General features: G+C 34.7%; 2 protein-coding genes across 6 annotated transcripts; one reads left to right on the top strand and one right to left on the bottom strand.

Annotated features, from left to right (window-relative positions):
* The first annotated feature begins 2,574 nt into the window (after positions 1-2,574).
* Positions 2,575-5,835, top strand: LOC133790679 (uncharacterized). Of its 2 annotated transcripts, XM_062228412.1 has the most exons (6): positions 2,581-3,003; positions 3,197-3,374; positions 3,891-3,988; positions 4,911-5,007; positions 5,401-5,486; positions 5,628-5,835. In XM_062228412.1, the coding sequence occupies exons 1-6, from the start codon at positions 2,734-2,736 to the stop codon at positions 5,679-5,681; spliced, it is 783 nt and encodes a 260-aa protein (XP_062084396.1). In that variant the 5' UTR covers positions 2,581-2,733; the 3' UTR covers positions 5,682-5,835. The 2 variants fall into 2 exon arrangements, with proteins under 2 accessions (XP_062084397.1, XP_062084396.1); XM_062228413.1 differs by lacking the exons at positions 5,401-5,486; positions 5,628-5,835 and adding an exon at positions 4,077-4,123 and having other exon boundaries at positions 2,575-3,003; positions 4,911-5,009.
* Positions 5,836-5,909: 74 nt separating this feature from the next.
* On the bottom strand, positions 5,910-17,262 carry LOC133790677 (uncharacterized). Of its 4 annotated transcripts, none has more exons than XM_062228407.1 (33): positions 17,125-17,262; positions 16,894-17,018; positions 16,242-16,329; positions 15,885-15,993; positions 15,565-15,663; positions 15,289-15,331; positions 14,920-14,991; positions 14,700-14,795; positions 14,351-14,578; positions 13,899-14,082; positions 13,382-13,493; positions 13,200-13,286; positions 12,911-13,049; positions 12,166-12,262; positions 12,004-12,066; positions 11,731-11,840; positions 11,336-11,440; positions 11,009-11,082; positions 10,547-10,622; positions 9,898-10,089; positions 9,606-9,677; positions 8,849-8,920; positions 8,700-8,764; positions 8,499-8,601; positions 8,285-8,416; positions 7,679-7,822; positions 7,368-7,475; positions 7,236-7,286; positions 7,082-7,159; positions 6,874-6,987; positions 6,578-6,744; positions 6,426-6,495; positions 5,910-6,335 (listed from the first exon to the last, which is right to left on the bottom strand). In XM_062228407.1, the coding sequence occupies exons 2-33, from the start codon at positions 16,984-16,986 to the stop codon at positions 6,147-6,149; spliced, it is 3,432 nt and encodes a 1,143-aa protein (XP_062084391.1). In that variant the 5' UTR covers positions 16,987-17,018; positions 17,125-17,262; the 3' UTR covers positions 5,910-6,146. The 4 variants fall into 4 exon arrangements, 3 of the variants coding, with proteins under 3 accessions (XP_062084391.1, XP_062084392.1, XP_062084394.1); XM_062228408.1 differs by having other exon boundaries at positions 16,894-17,001; XR_009874060.1 differs by lacking the exons at positions 5,910-6,335; positions 6,426-6,495; positions 6,578-6,744; ... (1 more) ...; positions 7,082-7,159; positions 7,236-7,286 and having other exon boundaries at positions 7,679-7,815.
* Between the last annotated feature and the right edge of the window lie 51 nt (positions 17,263-17,313).

Here is a 17,313-nt window from a genome sequence, read left to right as displayed (position 1 = left end):
AAGAGCTCGGGATCGATCCAACTACCTGGTTTAGTAGAATTCAGCGTCCCGGAGGCTGGGACTCGGCCGGAGGCCTTTATGTGCTCATTATTGATGAGATTCTATAGTTGGTTGTGACTAGGTTATCGTTAGGGGCTCATAACCAGGATCGTGCTAGAGGGTCGTTCATTCTTAACCTGTGCTTAGACCAAATGTAGAAAAACTGCACCCGGTATGTGATAATGTGATTATGACTTGGCCCGAATTGTTGAACAGGAATATGAATAGGGCATGAACGCCTGAGAATGTGCATGATTATGATTATGCTTGTGATTGTTGACTAAGCATGTTGAATGCTTTGTATTTGGATATCAGCTGTATAACATATGCCTGTCTGCATTATCTGATTGAGAAAGATTTGACTTATGAGTCAAGGACGGCAATAGCGCGCTGAGCGCTGGTCGAAAAGCATTGACTTATGAGTCAAGAGTGACAATAGTGCACTGAGTGCTGGTAAATATGGTTAAGCCTAACCATGAGCGCATCATACGCTTGTCCGACCCAATGGTCATGGAAAACTCAAGGTCAGGTACGCTGGGCCAGCTCAAAGGCTAGTTATACAAATGATAGGGCAACGGGCCCCTGGGTGACTTATTAGTCCCATATCCTAGGGCTGGGCCCCAGACTTGACTTATGAGTTAAGAACGGCATTAGCACGCTGAGTGTTGGTCGAAAAGCATTGACTTATAAGTCAAGGACGACGATAGAGTTGAGCGCTGGTCGAAAAGCATTGACTTATGAGTCAAGGACAGCAATAGCGTTGAGCGCTGGTCGAAAAGCATTGACTTATAAGTCAAGGACGGCAATAGCGTGGAGCGCTAGTCGAAAAACATTGACTTATAAGTCAAGGGTGACAATAGCGTGTTGAGCACTAGTCGATATGGTTATACCTAATCAGGAGCGTGACATACGCTTAACCGACCTATTGGTCGTGGAAAACTAAAGCGTCAAGTACATTGGGTCAGCTCCAAGGCTGGTTATATAAAGGATAGGGCAAACGGCTCCGGGGTGACTTATTAGTCACATATCCTAGGGCGCGGAACCCCAGTATGATTTATTAATCATGTATTTTGGACATTGGGCCCCAGTATGATTCATTGATCATATATCTTGGACTATTGGCCTATATGATGCTGTAGTCATTTATATGGATGGTATGCATGCATAAGTATGGCTATTACTAATAGGCATGCTTATTATGATTTGGTAACATGTTATTAACTGCTTATGAGTGTGTTTAAGTTTTCTTGCTAAGTCTTGGCTCACAGGTGCTTTGTGGTGCAGGTAAGGGGAAAAAAAAGCTGGACTATCCTTGAGTTTGAGAGCTTAGGTGCGATGTGTACATATACGGCTACTCGACCACCATGATCGAGGTTTTAAACAGGAACTAGGGTCAAACCCTATTTTTTCCGCTTAGGTCAGTTGATTGTAACTTTTCAATTGTAGTTTACCTTTTTAAATGTATTTTGGGATCCTATGTTTGGAAGTAAACGTTTTAGTGAAACGATTGTATCTATTAACCAAAATTTTTAAACCCTAAATCATTAATCACGTTTAGTTACATGGTTATGGCAAAATGACTCATTTAGCGAGTTTAACACTTTTTAAAATACACAGTGTAACGGTCCCTGGGTAGTAGGGCGTTACAGAACCAATCACATTTTCAAAACATGTTTTCAGACTATAAATTCAGATTTTTATTTGAGAAACACACTTTTTGAAAATATAATTTTTCTAATCACGAACCAATAAGACCCTAACTTTTTTTAAATACACGTATGATGACGATATGGAAACATAAAAGATGTGCATTTTAGACACAATTATTACCACATCAAGGAATTTAACGTCGGTTATTAACAACCGCGTTGCAATAATGATAAAAAAAAATACTATTTGAGTACTTAAGTACTACTTTGTAACTTTTAACTAATTTGGGGTTCCTAAATTACATTGTAATTATAATTTAGTAATTAAATCTATCTCAATAAATTTCTAAACATATTTTGTGAGCATGTTCTTTACATGAAAATTTTGATTTGCATCCTGAGAATAATTGTTATTATTTATTTGAAATTAATATTTTATGAAAGGAAGGGAATAAATTATATTCCACCCATATCCCAATTTCATTTATTTAAGATCTCTTTGGTGTTTTTGAGATAAGAGATGTTAAATTTTTTATATGATTTTTTTTTTTTTTAAATATGAGGATTCAATTTAGTGTAATTTTATAAATTTATTTAAAAAATTATTATAACATTTTAAGAAAATATTTATTTAATATTTTCCCACTTTTTCTTTTATAATTTTAGTATAATAAAATTGATGTTCAAACAAAGTCAGAGAAAATCAATAAAAGGATTTAAATTGTTAAAATTAAAATTTGAGGAACATAATATAATATAAATGGTATGGTCAAAGTAGCAAATACCTAAAGTAAATAAATAAATATGAGGTCCTTTCAAATAAATAAATAAGAGACGAAGACTGAAGAGAAATAAAAAAAAGTCTCGTAGGGAAGTGATTTAGTGAATTTTCTGGAATACAAATCCCAATCCAAGTTCCAAATTAAGTTTCTAAAGATCGATAATATCTCTCTCTCGGAACGAATTCGTTTTCTCTCAAAATCTGTGAAACCCTAGAATTCCCAATCCTATTGTCTCTGTAGATTTCTCTCCATATTCGCCTTCAATGGCGAGTCACTCGTCTTCGGCAGCTCCTTCATCCGCCGCCGCTGCTGCCGCGGCCTCTTCCCAGTACACCTATGCCAATGGCTCCGCCTATTTCCCCTTACCCTTTCACCTCCAGCAACCTCAGACTGTCTCCCAATACCCCGCACCTTACGCCGCCGTGGCGCCTCAACCTGCCCCGGTTCCAATTCCGCAGCCGCCGGTCGTTGCGCCCGTATATCCAGCCCCCGCTCCCGTCGCCGGTGTTTACTCCTTGCCTCAGTACCAGCAGGTTTGCATCAAAGCCTATATCTATCTCTACGTATTTATTACCAGCGTTTTCAATTAGAACATGAATTGAGGGTTTTCTGTTTTCTTTTTAATGGGTTGGATTTGAAAACAACACTACTATATTGGTTCAATTTGATCGGATATGTGCTGGAATTGTCGTGCTTATATATAGTTGGGTTTGTGATAATGGATAGGCCCAGCAATTATTTCAAAGGGATGCTCAGACAATTACACCAGAAGCTCTTGAAAGCGTAAAAGCTGCCCTTGCGAACAGCGAAATCGAGCACAAAGCAGAAGCTAAGAAGAAATCTGTTCCCCGTAAAGCTGCTGGGCTGAGTTGGGAGGATCCAACGCTTGCTGAATGGCCAGAAAGTATGTTTATTTTGTTTTTTTGTGTCTGTTTACTTCTTGCATTATTAATTTATTAGAGTTGTTAGATTGATAATAGTGAAAGAAATGACTTTACTCGAGCTAGAAATGACTTCACACGAATTAATCAATCCCTAGTTGATACAAATACTTCTATTTTGGCTCATCCACATTGTCATACTAATGGGATCTTAATCCTTGTTACCCCCACGAACTTACAGTAGGTATGGAGTTAACTGATCATTTAGAATACTTGTGGTGTAAAAATTTTGTACTGACCAAGCTTTTTGCACTGAAATATAGCCAGGATTAGTAGACTTGAAAGCACAAGACTTGTTAAATATTTTTAGTTTTTTTAATTCAATAGCTTTGTTGAAATGTCACTTGTTTAGGGAAAACCATTTGGACTATTGTGGATGTTTTTGAACAAGGTGCACCTTAGTTTATTTGCTACCACTTTTCATGAGTTTTGTCTTATTGCTTCTCATATTTCTTTTTATTGCCATTGGGTTGTTGCAGATGATTATCGCTTGTTCTGTGGTGATCTTGGAAACGAGGTGAATGATGATGTTCTTTCGAAGGCATTTTCCCGATTTCCTTCTTTTAACATGGCTAAAGTAAGTATCTATTGTATATTATTTCCTTCATGCAGTTCTTTATTTGACAATTTTTTCTTGGTATGAACTTTGTGCATTTCCTCTTCAGATTTTTATTTGAAGCCCATAGAGCAATCAATGCTTTGTATTTTTTAGGTAGGTATTGTCTACAATTTACAAAATTATATCAAGCCTTTGAATATCTTTAACTATGCAAATTTTGGAAATACAAATGTTTTTGTGGTATGCATTTTTAATGTACTAAAAGTTCATTTATTTTTAAGTTTATTCTTGTGATTTCTATCAATAGGTGTAATGTTTAAAATGTTATTTAGGTTTATTAGATTAGAATTCTGTTCCTTTATTAAAAAAGAAAAAGACTTAAGAACAAAAAGTAATAAAAAAAGAAGCAAAAAGTATGAAGAAAATTTTGATTAATGTTCTAAATACTCAAGATATTGATTGAAATGACAAATATTTTGGGTATGCCATGGATGATGGATTGTGAAAATTCACCAATTTTAGGTAGCACATATGCTAATACTTGAATGGCGAGTTTCATATCAAATTAAATACTAGAGTACTTATGAGTACAACATCGTTGGTAATTAGTACTTTTTGAAGATATGACCAAAAGGATGTGGATTTTGTGACCAAAATTTTACTTTTGAAATCATTGTTATTATCATTACCATGATCGTGACAATGGATATGGTACTCTAGTCTCTTGGTTGTATTTCTCATGCATTTTGTTTCCTGTTCTTGTTATGAGCAAAGTGCTGTAATTATCTTGGTGTAGCGTAGTTTAGCTCATATCGGCTGGATTTTGGTGTTTGAAATTTTGGCATGCAATCCTAAATTCTTATTATGTTCATATCTGTTCGTATGCCATTCACTTTATTTCAAATTTAAAAGTAATCATTATGTTCTACACCATTTTTAGGTTGTTAGAGACAAGAGAACTGGAAAAACCAAGGGCTATGGATTTGTTAGCTTTGCTAACCCCACCGACCTTGCTGCAGCGCTGAAAGAAATGAATGGTGAGAAATTCTTTTTTTTTTTTTTTTTTTTGTCCTGGCTATCTTCTTCATGTAGAAAAAGAAAAGAAAATATACAATGAAAGATAAATACTGCACTAAATGGATTTATTATTATTATCTGAAAGAAATGATAAAGGATTTACACAAGGTAACCTTGTATAGGAAAATTCTTAGTTTTTACCATCTGGTTTTGTTTTGTCATTCTCAGCACACAAATGAGGTTTTTTATTATTACTTTTTTGGTAATATTCTATAAAAAAATAAAGTTTGTGGGTTGCCACTAACCACATGAAATTGGATCACACGAACTTTTATATATAATATTGAAAATTACAGTGTTCATTATTTTGTTTTGAGCTTTGTGCATTTTACAATATTGGTGTTTCATTCCAGGTAAATACGTGGGTAATAGACCAATCAAGCTTCGCAAAAGCAACTGGAAGGAGAGAACAGACTACGATGCCCTAGAGAGACACAAGGTAATGTACATATATAAATATAATATTAAGAGGTGTTTTGTACTCTTTATTTTGTGTTCAGAATTGTTCTTATTTGACCCCTTGGTTGGTTTGTTCAATGACCAATTCACTCATTTCATCTTATATCTTGATTTGTGGCAGCACCATACCCAAAAGAGGCCAAAGCTTTCCAAGAAGAGCATATTACACAAGTAATAAATTTACCAATTACCAAGTTGTAAACTTCATTAAACTTATTTAACTTTAATTTTCATTTTCATTGTATTGAAATGGTCATAGTATTGTTCTGTGAAACCGGTTATGTCGTCGACAAATTTAATGAATGAAAATCATACATTTCAGTAAGAAATTTCCTTGTCAATTTTGAATAAAAAGAATTGAATCATGACTCCACAAAATAGAGGAATTGGATTAGAGCGAAACGATGAAAACCTTCTTGGTTGATTAATTGCAACTAGTCAAATACAAATGCAATCACTTGAATTATTCACAATCATGAATTTGAGCAAAGCAAATGGCCTACTACAGCTCTATCCTTTTCTCCCCAAAAATTTTTGTACATTGCATTACAAAAACTAAAGAACAAAATGAATAGGGATAAAATTCCCTCCATATTTTTCTCAAGATTTTACACAACGACCGAGCATTTTGTGAAGCATATTATTTTGTTTGCAAAAATCCTCGAACTTCTATCAGGAAACTGTTTAAATTTTTCCTGAAAATATGAAAGTTCTTACGTTCGAGGGTCGACGAGAGCTGATTTGCACTAGTTAAAGAATGCAATGCATTAGCCAGTCTTGATTTAAATGTTGGATTTGACTGCCTCTCTATTAACTCATGGCCAAGTCTCTGAAAGCCAAAATCATACCAACTCAGAAAACCATATATTTCAATATGGAAAAAAAATGAGGATAACTCAAAACGGATAATTAAGGGTACCTGGTAGAGGGTTTGTTCGCATAGTAACAGCGGAAGAAGTGCGTCAGCCGCGCTGCTGATCAGGTCCGGGCTGAAGTCACAAACAAAGATGTAGTTGGTAATAGCAAAAGAAGCAAGAATTGGTGCATCTGAATAAGGTGCTGAAAGCTTACCTGTAATCCTCGAAAATGAGTAACTGTAGCAACGAACGAAGGAATTGGCCTAAAATGCCTTCAGCAGCATGAGAGCCAAGACCGAGTCTACCCCCATTTGTTTCCACAAAGTGATATGAAGCAACAGCTCTCAAAGATCTCAGACACATATCAATCACTTCTGAATCCTAGCAGATATTAAAGGAACCAGATTATTATTTTCTAGACCAAACAAGAACCTTAGAAACATAAGAATTTTCATAAATACAAGGCATTGTCTTGGTTAATCCAATAACAATGGATGAAAAATCATGTACCTGATGGTGAAGACCAAATTCAATAGTTCCAATTACATGTGAAAAGGCCTCCTTGTTTAGGTTTGCAACTGTCTCTGGATAAACCTCCAGCAAATGTGATAGAAGCGAAAAATACTGCACAAGAATGCATTCGGAAAAAGATTAACAGATTGTCACCATGGAATTAAAATCATCATCGTTGTCGTAACAAAATACTATCAAATCTTACATCATAACACAGCTTGGGATATTTCAGCAGGTCTAAAGTTATCAAAGGTGTAACAATGTGAAGACCAAAGTATACAACCTGCAAAACACCAATGCATCAGTGCTAAGACAGTCCATTCTCTATATTATACAGTATTTGTTGACATCTTAATTACCTGAGATATATTTGTGCCAGGTGACTCGACGGAATCAGAAGAAAAGTCAACCTGCAATGGAATGTTTAGCATTAAGTTCAGTAGAAGTTGGAAGGTATGACAATCTTTTAAGTGCAAACAAGGAAGGCATACTAGATCTCTCGAACAAAGATTGGAAAGGAGTTGAAGAAGAGCACGTAAATCCTTGTATTTGTCAGTTTTTGCTTCACTAAGCAAGCTGCTTGAAAGACTTATTGATATCTAGAATAACAAAGAGCTAAATGAGATACACAAATCTGTCCAGTAATGATAGCATTTGAATAAGTTACGAGTTCAGAATTGAGACTATCTAGGATGGGATCCCTGACCAGTTTTTTTTCTTCTTTCTTTTCTTTTTGTAATGTATACTATTGTAATGGACGCTTTCTTCAAATAATATTCAGAAGATAAAAGAGGAAAAATACCTTGCCAATATTGTGTGACGAGTAAAGTTTAATCAAATTTGTGCAGAAGTTAACTACAGCAACAGTTTCTTGAGCCTCTAGATAGCTTATTTGTCCATCCACCCAATCAACAACAAACTTGAGTAGCAGATAAACAACTGCAGACTAATCAGAAATAAAAGATAAGTGCAAATAAGTGGATCCCTGTGGTTTCATATATATATATATATATATATATATCTTTAGGAGTAATAATAATAATAAAAAAAACTGTTTTTTGTCACATTATATCTTATGATTATCAGATGGCTATGAATCCATGTGAATGCCAATTCCAAATATGTCACTCAATTAACTAATAAACATTATATGTTTAAGATCAGTCCTGCTGAATCCTTCAATCTTTTAGGAGACAAGAAATTCAAACATATTACAAAGTAGGTCCAATTAAGTTTGAATGCAAAATTAACAAACCATGAGCCTAACTAATCAAACAAATTATTTAGGATTCGAGCATTAATAATGATGTGTACAAAGATCAAAGAAAAAGAACTGAAAAATTCAATGCAACTTCCATGAATAAAGAAAGTTGCACAAGAGAAACAGTTTTCATGGTGCAAATACTACCTCATGTTTGTAAACATCAAGCAATACCAAAATAGGATTCATTACAGAGAATCCCAACTCATAGATTGCTTTTTGTGTTCGAGGTTCTGAGGCATTAGCTGCTCCACGAAGCCGCTCCAACAAGCAACTGACCTAAAGGATGCTGAATGTTATGTTATTCTTGCATAAGAAATAACTAATGAACTTATTTCAAATCTTTTAGTTTTATCCTCACCGAATGAATTATATCTGGTTGTTGAGCAACACTTTTGAAGTCGTTCTTTGTTGAAAGTTCCACAAAATATGTTGTCATATGACCCATGAGATTCCTTACGTACCTTTAAAGAAATAGTACACATACATTAATATCTACGATATAATAAAATCTACCCTTTGGCAAGATAAAATTTAATAGTTTAAAAAATAAAAAACTTACTGGTTTGATGACTCCAGATTATTCAAGCCAGATGCTGAGCGAACAAGTGTTTGAGCAAGTGATCGCTGAAAAGGAGGAGAAAGTCTGTCCATAAACAAAGAGAACAATTGAGCAAGTACAAGTACAAGTCAAGGCATATCATGTCCTACCTGGTGAACTGTGTTTAAAAGTAGGAGTGTCTTATCATTAGCAAAAGCACTTGCTAGGTCACGCCACGAATCCTGTGACAGGGTGATTAATGTAAATTATCAACAAAGATCAGCACAGCATACATCCTTGTTTTCATGAAAATAAAACAAATAAGCATGAAAAGCTTGTTCATCTTGAAAAGCTCTAGTTCACAGAAGTTTTAAGCTTTCGAGATTTAAAGGTTAAATATGGGAGCCTTTTCAATCACATATTAAAAAAAAACTTATATTAATACCTTGTCAATAGGAACAAATATTTTTGTATGAAAAGTGATTAGTTGTGGCTATTAGATTGAGAAATCAAAGGGTCAAAATTGATTTCCCTACCAATACTGATTTTTTTTTCTTTCCATGACAGCCCCTATATAAGTTTATATGTCTAATCATAGATATAATTCATGTTATTACATTGTAAAACATCAGAAGATCCAGAACAAACTGAAATGGCAACAGGACCCTACCCAGACTCAAGATCATCTAAATCTTTAAATCAAATTGGCAAGAAAGATCTTATAAGGAAGAACCATGCCTTAGAAAAGTTTATAGACAAAATAACCGTTAAAAAATTTCTTCTATGATTTATGCTATCAAATGTCTAATTGTTTCCTATTTTCTATTTAATAGAAACTAAAAGGTGGAACAAGGTAAATCCAATTTTTTTTCTTTCTTTCTGATAGAATAATAAGGCATTTTGACAGTCAGCAAATGAGTGACTCACCAGTTGAACAAGATGCGCACAAATATGTTTCCGCTGAACAAGTGAATGAAGTAGTTGGTAACAAGTGAGCGCCTGACAAATAAGCACAAAAGCATGACACCCGCAATACACAATCATATTGCTTTAAAGTAATTTCAAGTCTGCGTATGCATACATGTAAGAGTGCATACATAAAAGTCTAGTTGAAACAGCACCAAAACAAACATACAAGTATAACAAATGTTGGTATTCTCATCTAAGACTTTAAGAGAATGAAGTAATAGAAAAATATGTTTTAAGTTTTAACACAAACCTGCAGATCTTTCTCTCCAGGATATGTAACTAGTGCTGCTAGGGATATGCGAATAATAATGTCAAGCACAAGTTGTCCTTGATTATGTAGCCCAAAAAAGGTCACCAAAACTTTGTTGGAGTTTGGATCTGTATTTTCTCCAGGTGGCATTATATATGTGCAAGACCATCTTCCAAGGAACCATATAACAGCCTGCACAAAGCATAGGTTCATGCATGATGCATCTAAACTCGTAGCATCATTCAAGAAGTAAATTTATATAGAATAGACACTTCATTTTAAATATAGTAAGAATATAAAATGCAGAATATCATGTCTACACAACCAGCATAAACATAAAACTCATGTTACCCAGAATATCTCCATTCTAGCGTAAATGTGACAAAAGCTCAAAGTAGAAGCTAGAAGCTAATGGAGGAGAGTATATTATTTGTCCAAAGATTCATGATACCACAATCTTTCAATTTTCTCAGTAGCTAAGGACCCATGGTTTTAGCAATAGGTTTCTGCTAGATAAAATTCTGAAAAGTTACCATGTATGGACTTTACCCAACATAACAACACACTGGGTAAGATGAAAATATATATATATATATATATATATATAAAAAAAATGGCCAGCTCAAATATATGAAATTCTATGTAGTACCTCCATTAGTCGAGGACTGAACACTGAGGCTCTTATTTCTGGATTTAAACTCTGCTCGGCAAATTTTACAATTGTGCTGGATAAAAATAAAATAAATAAAATGATCATTAGCTGAGAAGCAAATACTAAAAGTGTAGATTTGCTTTGCTTTCATGGATATGTAATACGAACAAGATTTGATAAAATTAGGCCAACATGCCAAATTCTTGGAAAAGGTAATGCAGAGAATTTCCAAAAGAAAGACGTGGAGATGCACCAGTAAATGCCTAAGTATTGCAAAGCCAGACAAGAGCTCAAGAATTTAAACAATCTTAAGCTTGATCATTATGGCTGTGCAACCTTGTTATTCATTGTTTTTTCGAAAGGGTGAACCAAGAAAACGTAGCTAGGATCTATTACTCTAGAATCCTAGTTAGCAGAGAAAATATAGCATGCTGCTGACAGAGAGACACAACACTTTACCTGCTAAGTATAATAATAGGATGCTGCTCTGCCTCGGCAATATCAGAAAAATGGGTTTGTATAGCATTTGGAATCTGGAGATATGTAAGCAAAAAATCAGACAAAATCTGGAGATACGTGTAGCACTGACAGCCCACCTTGGATAACGTGGGAAAGAAACAATTGAAAAAGAGAAGATGAACAAAAACATTAATAATGAAAAAAAATAATGCAGTTAAAATAAGATGAGTTATAAAGAAACAATGTCGTCGCACGTACCAAAAAGTAGAATAACCGAACTGAGAAGATAAGCGAAAAAATTAAAATCCTGAGGGATTAGCAAATTACCAATGGCGTTTCTCCATCCCCTTCATCAGAGATTACATGGCCGGTGATTAGTAACAATGAGTATATTTCTTCCAGAGTTTCAGTTTGATCAACAATGCCCCTGCCCTACAAATAAGTAATGGCTTGAGGAATAAGCAACTGGGAATAAACTCAGCTTATGTCTTTCAAAAATAAGAGCAAAATAAAAGACACTAAAAGAATAAGATAGCCTCCAAGCAGCACATTTGTGATTTCTAAGTACAAACAGTAAACTCCCTGTGCATTAATGACAAAGCAAGTAGCCAGTGATCTTGGGAAATAAATACAATAGCTGTATAGATTTAACAGGAACAGAGTAGATAAAAACTCAGTACCAATCATGGTACCGAACTTCAGAAGTCAAAAGTAAAGAACACCTTAGTAAGCCGTGCAAAGCGCTCAGAGAAGAGCCTAGTGAGGAAAGGGATTGTGACATCAATTGCTGCTCTTGCAATGAGAGCATAAGAGCTCAATCTTTCATCCATGGCTGCAATCATTAAACAATAAAAATTAAAGCCAACAAGATGGATCAAGATGATATGGTAATTATTTCAATCATTACACTAGTATTATCATCTAAACTTATTTTAATACGACAATTGCTAAAAAAATTATCATTGCCATAATGAAATCATGGCATTTTCCTGTACCAGAAATGGAAGCCTGAAGGTAATTGGAATCTACATCGTCATTGAATGCTGATGCGGCAGCAACTATAAATAAAAAAGGGACTCGCTGTCATTAGTGATGATACAAGAAGATGAAAAATTGAGATTGATAATAAATAGCACAAAGTGACATGCCAAAATCACCTGTTAGCTCAGACTCCACAATCAAGGCAAAGAGATTGGCTGCAGCAATTCTCCCTTCAGATGGAAGCAATGTATTTCCGCCATCCCTATTCAATGGCTGAAGAGGATGACATAAACTTATTAACTCAGTTGGCCACTGATTTGAAAGGTTAGGGAAGAAAACGATGCAAAATGCAAATGGATAAATCCAGACCATTCAATCAAACTCTAATAAAAGAAATTTAAAATAACAAGATTGCTAATAATATACAACAAGGTCCTAAGCACTCCAAGCAGAAAATAACCTAGTGAATTTTCATGTTGATAAGATACGGTAAAACTAAACTGTATCATCTCACACTTATGGAATCTGATAAAGCCTAGAATGAAGGTAATCCAAGCAAACAACATTCTTAGTGAACTTTGAAAATGATAAGACATTATACAAAAAGCTGCATTATCCCACATTTGTCGAGTGTGGGATATAAACAGTAAACACAGAAAATATTAGAAGCAATGCGTAGAGAGAACCTAAGTATTCAGAACTTGGAATAAACAGATTAAAAAATGGATTGAACTAATGAAATTATTGTAATATTACATAGCTAATTTATGTTAAAGGTTCTCTTCTCCTTGTTTTTCATTGAACTTTACAATATAAATGAAGGACAGTTAAACTGTTAAAGTTTATGCCCAGTTCTCGATCAAAATACACTCTAATTTTTATAATAAAAAACAAAATAAAAAGTGCATCAGAAACAAATACCACAAGAAGGGCAGTCCAAGTATCTAATAAAATATCTCGCGCCTCCCAGCTCCAGGTTTCCTCTTCAGAGTTATTAGTCATGAGGTTCTTAACAACTTCACTCATCAAGGTGGATAGCAGGGTCAGAGTACCAAAGGGCCTAAATATAGAAGCAAGATTATGAACCAATTTCCAAACAAATTGTTTCTTAAGACGGAATTCAGATATAATAGTTGCATAGAGACATTCCTCTGCACATGATTTGCCTTAATAGTATTATGAATTAATAATAAGTCACTCTGCCACTAACCTTACTGATTTCAGTAGCTGGTCAAACATAGAGGGATTTGTAACAGTCGCAATAGACAATAATCCACGACAACCATCAAGCATCTCACTGAACAGTGAAACATCAAAATGACTATGAGGGAAATTGAAAAATAGAGGTGAATAATAGATATAATTGTAAAAGATGGTCGTGAGAGATATAACCTTTCACTCTTTCCATTTTCTATTGCTTTTGAAACAACATCAGGAGGATCAATCCACTGAATTATCCCAGAAAGCAATTGAAGCAGATGGTGCTCATGCATTTGCACATTATCTAAATCATTTACAAGTTACTAAGTTAACAATTACTCTTTTTTGATAAAGGATCTCAATTTAATAGGAACACACACCAAGTAAAGATTTCAGAACTGTATTTTTTTTTCATGGCTTAACTATAAAGGTTGAAGTTCCTTTCAAAACTTATAAGTTAACCTTGAGTTTTCAAAACATCATGCTGACTTCTTGGCACATATTGACATCGTGATGATAGTTTCTTAACAACATTCATTAACAAAACAAAAGAAAAATTCAAATGAAATTATTTAGTGTTGACAGATAAAATTATCAAGTGATTGCATCAGATATGTTCCCATACAAGGAAAGTATGTAAACATCTAAATCCTATGCAAAAAATCAATTCACAAAAACTGATGATCAAGTAGGCAAGGAGAAACTGTACCGGAAGGAAATATTGTTCCTGTCATGGAGCAGAACTGGACAATTAACTTTCGGGCAGAGACAGCGAGAGGGCAATCCAGCCAGTAACCTTCACATGAAAACTTCTGTCTCAATGCTTCATATAAGCTCAAGAGCCATCCAATATGACCACTAGTAACCAAAACATCACGCCAAGCAGGACCAGGCTAAACAACATAGAAGAGAACAAGAAGAAAAAGTAAATTCTAAGCATAATGATTGAAAGGTCTAATAGTGCCACATAATATCAATGATGTCAACATGAATATTAGGTTGTTCTCAGTTAAAACCTACTGTAATCTATTAGGAAAGCTCAATGCCTCGCTCATACCCACATGCATTTTAATGTTTCATAAATCAGTATGCTGCATTTGCCATTGTTCACAAAAATGAAGTTCATACTATAGACAAGGTATTCTAGAGCAAATTTGATACCTGCACCAAGTTACACTCAGACCTCTTAGATGAATCATCTTGCCTAACTCCAACCAAGAATGCACTAATTGCTGCACGACTGCTGTTTGTTGAGAAATCCCAGTTTAGAATTTGAAGCATAAGCCGAATTGCAGCAGTACAAACTTTAACCTCTGGTACTGCAGAGCCTGATTCGATTATTCTATTTGTGACACTTAAAGCAGCATCTCGTACCCAGCAGTAGAATGTCTATTTTATTAGTACAATAGAAGACGATGAAAAAGGGCAAAGAATGTCTCAGTATTATAAACACTAAACCGATAAACACCCAAAATGTGTTGCAAACATGATCAAGGAACAGTGGAGAAACCTTCAAATGGTCCTTCTCCAATGATCTTCGGCATTGCTCATGAAACTCCCTAGGAAGGCCCATTGCACTAGATGTTGAAGGAGAAAATTCTGATACCTATTACAATAAATACTTAGTTCAAAAACTACCAATGTTGAACCAGTAAAAAAATAAAATAATCTAAGAAGCAATTCAGCACTTTGCAAAGGACATTTGAAAGTTTCCAAAGAAAGACATATACCAGAGATTCCAGGAAATTGACTCCAGCAAATTGCACATCTATGCCATGACTTCCAGAAACAGCTTGGTTTACCTGCATCTCTGAAATTGTTAGAAATGGAAGGCAGAAACACTGAAGGTAAGGCTACAAGAAAATTGAACAGAATTTGAAGACCAGAGTAGTCACTGTTATAGTTAGTAATGCATTTACGAATGGGACAGGCGCATTGGTTATTTAAAAAAATAAACAAAGATGCAACCATTAATTCATTTGAGCAATTATAAATATTTAAAGAACAATAAATCAAGACTCAAGTAAATAGTTCTTGAGCAATTTGTTAATGATGTACACTACAATAGACAAACATAAAGATAAAAGAGAAGTAAATACCTGATAGAAAAATGACTCCTTCTCGGCAGCTGCAAAATCAAGCCTACATGCAAAACATGAATGATAACAAGAATTACTCTAGCAAAGGTCAAGAATTATATAAACAATCTACTTGTGCTTATATGAAAAATGATACTTAGCCAAAAATGCATGTTCCCCATCACACCTCACATGAAATTGTGGAGCAAATAATGCTTAGAGCACGATGCATTATCACTCTGCCCAGAAAATGGCTTGTCTCGACAAGATATATATGCTTTATATTAAAATTCTTACCAGCCCCTTTTCAATAGTTGAGCAGCCACAGAAGAAACCTTTGCTTGAACATAACCCTCGGGAGAATTAGCATGCTGCATAACATAGCACAGACAAAAACTGCAAGAAAAAATATTTATTTATAGAGCCATAAGCAAGGATCTCAATCAAATACTAGTTTACTAAAATTATACTTGTGCATTTTGTTCCTCACATAACCAACCAAGATACACGACAGATATATATTTACATACTGATAGTATAACTAGTAATAAAATAACTGACATGTTTATTCTAAAAACAAAAATTAAAGAAAAAAATTAATCTAACTGTGATATGACCTTATCAAGTTCCTCTTGTCATCAGAAGTAAGCACACTCCATTCTCTTATAGCTGCATCTCGAATTGCTGCTGCAGCTTGAAATCTTGCATTTGCCACCTGGGAATTCTCTGGAATAAGATATCATTATCAGCATTGGCAACTCAAAAGAGCTGCACTTGGCACTAAAACTAAATCTAATCATATTTGCATGGAATAACTTATATGAGATGTAAATCCTCTGCAGATGCATACTCTATATCTTTGTACTACCAAATAAAAAATGTTCTACAGCCCAACTGTGACATGATCATCTAGTGCAAAAGAAATAAAATTGAAGTATATCATCGCATCAAACATTTGTGCAAGATCAACTTACCAAGGATGTATTTACAAGCTTGATATGGCTGTTGGGACTGGGACAGCGACAAAAGAGTTGCCTCAGCCTCAGTTGGATTCATGTGCATCTGCATAAGGATGACAAACAAGTGTTCGTATAGTTTTTACATGTGAAACAACAAATACTACAATGTCATATATGAGCCTAAGCTATAGCCAAAAACAACAAAATCTTTGACTACATTAAATAGCTCACTAGGTTCATGTGTGCTTGTTTTGTATGCATATGTTTTACAATGCAGAAGAACATCACATGAGCAATTTACGCTTGTAACTTGTAAAAATCAATTATCATATCTAAATCCCAAATAGTTTCAAAGTTTTTGTGGATACGGGTGATAAAAACGTTTCCTTTTGGGAGTATTCAACTTCAATACTCTTCCTGTTTTTTTATTCACCGATTCCCAACAACTTGGATTTTCGGGTCGTAAATTTCTCTTCGCTTCTTTCATCTTTCTTACATGATTACAGAAAATAAGATTGTGGGTTTCTCTTGATGAACATCAACAACTCTCAAAAGTTCAATCTTTCATACAAATTCTCGGCAAATGTGAAAGTGGGTTTCTTCTATTATCATCAACAATCTTTCTAAATTTTTCAAGAACCAAAAAGAGCAAGAGAGACTTTAACACCTGAATGGAAGTACAAGCAAGCTCGATAGTGTGCATGGTGGACAGAAGTTGGGCCAAATCCTGTGACCCACCTATCTCTGAAAACCCTTGCATCTTCACCCCAACTATCTGGATATCAATGAAAACTAAGCCAAAGATTCAATCTTTAGTTTTTGAACCCACAATAAGATTCATATTATCCAAAAAGAGGGAAAAAGAAAGAGACTCAAAATAGTATTAGTCGTTTAATACCTTAGTCTCACTACAGAGAGATTACAGATTGGATTGGACAGAACAGAACATAATGATCGTATTTACAACTTACATAACAGAAGGGTTATAATATAGACAAGACTGAGAAAGAGTGGGAAGAAAGAAGACAAGTTTAAGGTGCCCTCTGTGCTTCTCTGTGTTGGGCCTCCTATGCCATTAATTTTTTCT

The sequence above is a fragment of the Humulus lupulus genome, chromosome 7, assembly GCF_963169125.1.
Source record: "Humulus lupulus chromosome 7, drHumLupu1.1, whole genome shotgun sequence".
Taxonomy (NCBI): domain Eukaryota; kingdom Viridiplantae; phylum Streptophyta; class Magnoliopsida; order Rosales; family Cannabaceae; genus Humulus; species Humulus lupulus.
The sequence above is the reverse complement of the archived record's forward strand: the minus strand, read 5'-3'. Positions and strand labels throughout refer to the sequence as shown.